Consider the following 6000-nt stretch of genomic DNA (forward strand, 5'->3'; position numbering starts at 1 on the left):
AAGAAAAAAAAAACAATAGTATTTATATTTTTAAATAAATATTATTCTTCTGAATATTGTATTATTTCTGTTTTTCTTAGAGATTAAATAAATGATCTCCGTATATAACATTTTAGTGTTCTTCTTCCAAATAAAACACATAATTCTTCTTGTTTTTCTTGGAGAATGGAGAGTAAATCAGTGATCTCTGCATATAAAATTTCGCGCTCTTCTTCCAAAGAAAAAAGACATAATTCTTCCCTTAAATGAGAGAATGAAGAAATAATTTATTTATAAAAAATGCATTTCTTTTCCCGAATAAAATATAAAATTCTTATTGTTTTTCATAGAGAATGATGCAATAGCAGCCGTATATATAATGTTCTGTTCTTCTTCCATAAAAAGTACATAAGTCTTCTTGCTTTTCCAAGAGAATTTATAATTAAATAACTTTTCTTTAAATATGTTATTGTTATTCTTCCAAAGAGAAGACATAGCTCTTGTTGTTTATTTTAGAGATTAAATAAGCGATCTCTGTATATAAAATTTCATGCCCTTCTTCCAAAGCAAAGACATAATTCTTCTTTTTTTATGAGAGAAAGAATAAATTTTCTTTCTCCACAGAAAATACACTATCCTTCTTATTTTTGAAATAGAATAAATAAATAAATAATCTCTGGATACTAATTTCCATATTCTCGGTCCAAAGAAAAATTAATATTTAACCGTTCCCGAAAAAAAACTCCCCAGAAACTACAAAAAATAGAATTAAAAACAAACCAGCCATTTAAAAACAATCAAGGAAGCCATTTAAACTGTTCAAATAAGGAGGGGCTTTGGTGAAAAAACCCGATCTTCATCTTCTTCCCGATCTACAACCACAGTCGTCTGCCATCACTCGCTCAGTCTCTCGCGCTCTTTCTCTCTCTAGAGCTCTCTCTATCTCTCTCTAGAACTCCGAGGATGAGGGGAGGGCTATGGCAGCTAGGGCAATCCCTGACCAGGAGGCTGGCGCGGCCGGGCGCCCCTCGCCGTACCTTCGCCGCGGAAGCCGATCTCAAGAAGACTGTTCTTCACGATTTCCACGTCGAAAACGGTGGAAAGATGGTGCCTTTCGCGGGATGGAGCATGCCGATCCAGTACAAGGACACGATCATGGATTCTACGCTCAATTGCCGCTCCAATGGCGGTCTCTTTGATGTTTCCCACATGTGCGGGCTCAGCTTGAAGGGCAAGGACGCCGTCGCCTTCTTGGAGAAGCTCGTCATTGCCGATGTGAAGGGGTTGGCGCCCGGGACGGGGACGCTGACGGTTTTCACCAACGAGAATGGCGGAGCGATCGACGATTCTGTCATCACCAAGGTCACGGAGGATCATATATACTTGGTTGTTAATGCGGGGTGTAGGGACAAGGATTTGGCGCATATTGGGGCGCATATGGAGGCGTTTCGCGCCAAGGGAGGGGATGTTTCTTGGCATATTCACGATGAGCGCTCGCTCCTCGCGCTTCAGGTCCTGCTTCTTTTCATCCTTGCGTTGATTTCTTTTTTCCGATCGGTTTGTCTGAGATTTTGTGGAAAATGCACCTATGGTTCTGATTCCGGGCTGATCTGTTTTAGTTTATCAGGATTTTCTGGGAAATGCAGTTCTGTTAGCGTTGAATTATTTTGGTTTCGGCGGGAGTTTTTTATGCCGCATTGATCAGTTTATCAGGATGTTTGTCTGAGATTTTTTATTCCGGGCTGATCTGTTATGATTTTGCTCTAGATTTATTTTTGGACGCATCTCAGTGATGCGATTTATTTAATCTACGAGGGCAGGGTTTGATAAAATCATTTTTTTATCATTTAATTATTCCTTAAGTATTGCAGTCGACCGGTTTGTCTGAGATTTTATGGAAAATGCAGCTATGGTTTTTGATTCCGGCCTGATCTGTTATGAATTTCCTGTAGATTTTTTTTTTGGCATTTCTCAGTGATGCGATTTATTTCGTGTCGAGGGCTGGATATGATAAAATCATATATTTTTATTATTTAATTATTTTTTAAGTATCGCAGTCGATCGGCTTGTCTGAGATTTTATGGAAAATGCAGCTATTGTTTTTTACTCCGGCCTGATCTGTTATAAATTTGCTGTAGATTTTTTTTTTGGGCACTTCTCAGTGATGCGATTTATTTAATGTACGAGGTCTGGATGTGATAAAATCATTTATTCTTTTACCATTTAATTATGTTTTAAGCATCACAGTCGATTCAATCAGTTTATCAGGATTTTCTGGGAAATGCAGTACAGTTAGCCTGGAATTATTTTCGTGTGCGCTAGAGTTTTACTCCGCATTGATATCTTGTGTCTTCAAGTATGGCTTTTCAGTGGTTTGCTCTAGTTTTTTTTTCAGGCTCTTCTCAGTGATGAGAGTTATCTAATCTACGAGGGCAGGATGTGATAAAATCATCTCTTTTTTATTATTTAATTATTTTAGATATTTCACATTTGATTTGATTCTTTTTTCGATCGTTTATCAGGATATTATGAGAAATGCATTATAGTTAAGCTTGAACTATTTTCGTTTTCGCTTGAGTTTCTATTCCGTATCGATCTCTGGTGTGTCTTCAAGTGTGAATTTACTTTTTGGTCAGAGAAGTTCATCCCATTCTGGGGTTTTTTCTTCACTTCTGGGTGATGAGATTTGATCAGTCATCTGCGTTTAATTTTTGAATGACTTTCGGTTTATCAGTCGATTTGTTTCTTTCATGAGTAGTTTAACTTGGTTTTCTGGGAAATGCAATATGTTTGGAAGTACATTATTTGGCCTTTGCCAGAATTTTTTTCTGCTCTGATCGATGGTTTCTTCAAGTGTGATTTTATTTTTCGATATTTGATGATTCGATCGAAGCTCTCTGCATTTTTGGGATTTTTTCAGTTATTATTGATGATATTTGATCGGTGAGTTCAAGACGTGATCAATCATCTACTTTTTATTTTTTAATCATTTTTTTTATTTTTCACTCGATTTTTGTCCGATTAGTTTATCCGGATTTTCTGGGAAAATTACAATTTCCCTTGTACGCTTGTGTTTGTTCCTCTCCTCTACGAATTTGCTTTCGTCAACTGTTTTAGTAACTCCTCCATTAGCTTCTGTTTTTAGTTCTTGGACATTCTTTATGAATATGAAAATATTGTTATGAATTTCCCGTCGTGATCTGTGATCTCTGAATTATTTTGCGCGGTCAAGCTACATTTCACAATTAGATTCCCTTGCGAGCTCATCTTTATCCCTCTCTATTCTGAAAAATTCCCTTCATTATCTGTGGTAATTACTCCATTAGCTTCTACTTTTGATCACATGATATCCTTTTTATGTAATTGAATAATTTTATGCATTGCCAGTCAAGATCCGTTAATTCTGAGTCGTAATTCTGAATAACATTTTTTTAAAAAAATTATTCAGGGTCCTCTTGCTGCACCAGTGCTCCAGCACTTGACCAAAGATGATTTGAGCAAGTTCTACTTTGGTGAGTTTCGAACTCTGGACATCAACGGATCTCACTGTTTCCTCACCAGGACAGGGTATGTTGCCTCTCTTTCTTCCTCTGATCTGCAAAATATTGTCTCAGCTTAGTGATATTCAACACTTTGGCAGTTCTGGCTAGGATCGGCAGACATTTGCATCTTAGATATCAAATACGAGGGTCGTTATGGTTTTCTTAACTATCGAGTAGGCAGTTGATGGGTCTATGAAATGTCATAAATATCTACACAACAGTGTATCGTAGTCCAACAACAACCTTGAACAAATCTTGAATTGCAAATCCTCTAGGGCATGACCAATAGTAGAACAAAAAAAATAGTATCAATGTCACATCGGATAGAAGAAGAAAACGATGAGAAGATAGAGGGAGACGGATCTCCCTCCAGGTCGATCTTCTCCCCTTGAGCCGCGGTCGCCCGCTGCTCCGGCCTCCGGTCTCTACGACCATCCTGATCTTGTAAAATAAACTCCCTGCCCTTTTCTTGCTCAGCTTGCTCTTTTAATAGACATGGTCGTTCTGTTCTTTTATGCGAATTTGTGCGAATTGTTCGTTCTGTTCGGTTTTCCGAACAGAACAAAAACAAAATTCGAACAGAACATCGCACAGACCCATGTGCGGTTCTTTTGTTCGCTTTGTGCGAATTTTGTTCTAGTTTAGTGCGAATTTGTACGAATGTGCGAACTTGGTTCATTTTTGAAAAAAAAAGAACAGAACAAAGAACAAGGCCGTCTGCGGTTCTTGTGTGCGAATTTTTTGTTCGTTTAAAACGAACAGAACAGAACAACCATGTCTATCTTTTAAAGGGCCTCTCATATGCAGGCCCACACATGCCTGTAACTAACTTTCATTGTCTTTGGGCCCTCTCTGGTATTTTTCGTGCGAGGAATGTATCACATACACATTGAACAAACATGATGGTCATGCGCAACACATTAATCTCTGATCAACAAACGGATATATTTTGTTCGTCTACTGCGCATGTACCGGATATCATTAGAACTCCTAAGTTAAGCGTGCTTGGGCGAGAGCAGTACCAAGATGGGTGACCGTCTGGGAAGTCCTCGTCAGTGGCCACAGCATGGGCACATGATCGATCTCAGTTCAAAATTTCAAAAAAAAAAATGATCATAAATCTTGGTGCAGGTACACGGGGGAGGACGGGTTCGAGATCTCGGTGGGATCGGATCACGCGGTGGATCTGGCAAAGGCAATCCTGGAGAAGTCGGAGGGGAAGGTGCGGCTCACGGGGCTGGGCGCCCGAGACAGCCTTCGGCTCGAGGCCGGGCTCTGCCTCTATGGCAGTGATATGGAGCAGCACGTAACCCCAGTTGAGGCTGGCCTGTCGTGGGCAATTGGGAAGCGGCGCCGGGCCGAGGGCGGCTTCCTCGGTGCTGAGGTGATCCTCAAGCAGCTGGCGGACGGGCCTGCCGTGCGGCGTGTGGGGCTCGTCTCTGGCGGGCCGCCACCGAGGGGGCACAGTGAGATTAGGACCACGGCTGGCGAGAAGGCCGGGGAGGTGACGAGTGGCGGGTTCAGCCCCTGCCTGAAGAAGAACATCGCCATGGGATATGTCAAGTCTGGGCTACACAAGCCGGGCACTCCGCTCCAGGTTGTCGTCCGTGGCAAGGAGTACGCTGCGGAAGTCACGAAGATGCCCTTTGTGCCTACCAAATACTACAAGCCCACCTAACCATGTGTTGTCATCATCATCATCATCATCATCACATCTCTCTCTCTCTCTCTCAATGTCATCAGCTGATGAAGCTGGAACTCTGGCCCTGAGGGGTTTATGCTTTATTCCAACTTGAGGTTTTACTCTTGACTGTTCAGAGAGAGAGAGAGAGATGGGGAGAGAGAGACAGAGACAGAGACAGAGACAGAGACAGAGACAGAGACAGAGACAGAGAAAGAGAAAGAGAGATAGAGAGAGAGAGACAGAGACAGACAGAGAGGGAGAAAGAGAGAGAGAGAGAGAGAGAGAGAGAGAAATAGGGGAGGAAGAATAAGGAAAAAGAGGTCCCCTTCTGGAGTTGCTTGATGAAGCAAAATTATGCGTATGAATTTGCATTGTATTTTTTAACATTGTTTCAATCATATGAATTTTTGAGAGTTGCTCTATTCTATAGCAAAGAGTAATTTAAATTTAAGATTAGAAATTGTGAGATAATATGATGTTTAAATCTTGGAACTATAATCAGTAAATAGTTACTTGCTAATGTAGAATAAACGAGTGAGAAAGATAATGATGTAATATGGATGTCAAAATGTATATTAAGGAGAGATTAAATAGGTGGTAAATTAATCATAAGATTTGTAAAAGAATTAATGATAATATATTAGAATATGTAGAAATACAGAGTGAAAAATAAAACAAAAAATAATGATGAAAATATTAACTAATGATAATGGCATCACCCTCACTATCTTGTACGGATGTATGGGGGCCACACATACAAATGTGTGGATGCCTTCAATGCAACATGCACTCAAA

The 6000-nt window shown here is 40.1% G+C and overlaps 1 protein-coding gene across 1 annotated transcript; it reads left to right on the top strand.

Moving 5' to 3' along the window:
* The first annotated feature begins 862 nt into the window (after positions 1 to 862).
* On the top strand, positions 863 to 5326 carry LOC144704107 (Glycine cleavage T-protein family). The gene is made up of 3 exons (XM_078576348.1): positions 863 to 1491; positions 3428 to 3546; positions 4653 to 5326. The coding sequence occupies exons 1-3, from the start codon at positions 943 to 945 to the stop codon at positions 5197 to 5199; spliced, it is 1215 nt and encodes a 404-aa protein (XP_078432474.1). The 5' UTR covers positions 863 to 942; the 3' UTR covers positions 5200 to 5326.
* Positions 5327 to 6000: the final 674 nt, after the last annotated feature.

Source organism: Wolffia australiana, chromosome 6 (assembly GCF_029677425.1).
Source record: "Wolffia australiana isolate 7733 chromosome 6, ASM2967742v1".
Taxonomy (NCBI): Eukaryota; Viridiplantae; Streptophyta; class Magnoliopsida; order Alismatales; family Araceae; genus Wolffia; species Wolffia australiana.

Excerpts from the sequence above, each read along its gene's own strand:
- LOC144704107 (XM_078576348.1), top strand. The coding sequence starts at position 943 with ATGAGGGGAGGGCTATGGCAGCTAGGGCAATCCCTGACCAGGAGGCTG. Across the intron at positions 1,492-3,427 it reads GCTCGCTCCTCGCGCTTCAG|GGTCCTCTTGCTGCACCAGT; the intron begins GTCCTGCTTCTT and ends AAAATTATTCAG. Across the intron at positions 3,547-4,652 it reads TGTTTCCTCACCAGGACAGG|GTACACGGGGGAGGACGGGT; the intron begins GTATGTTGCCTC and ends ATCTTGGTGCAG.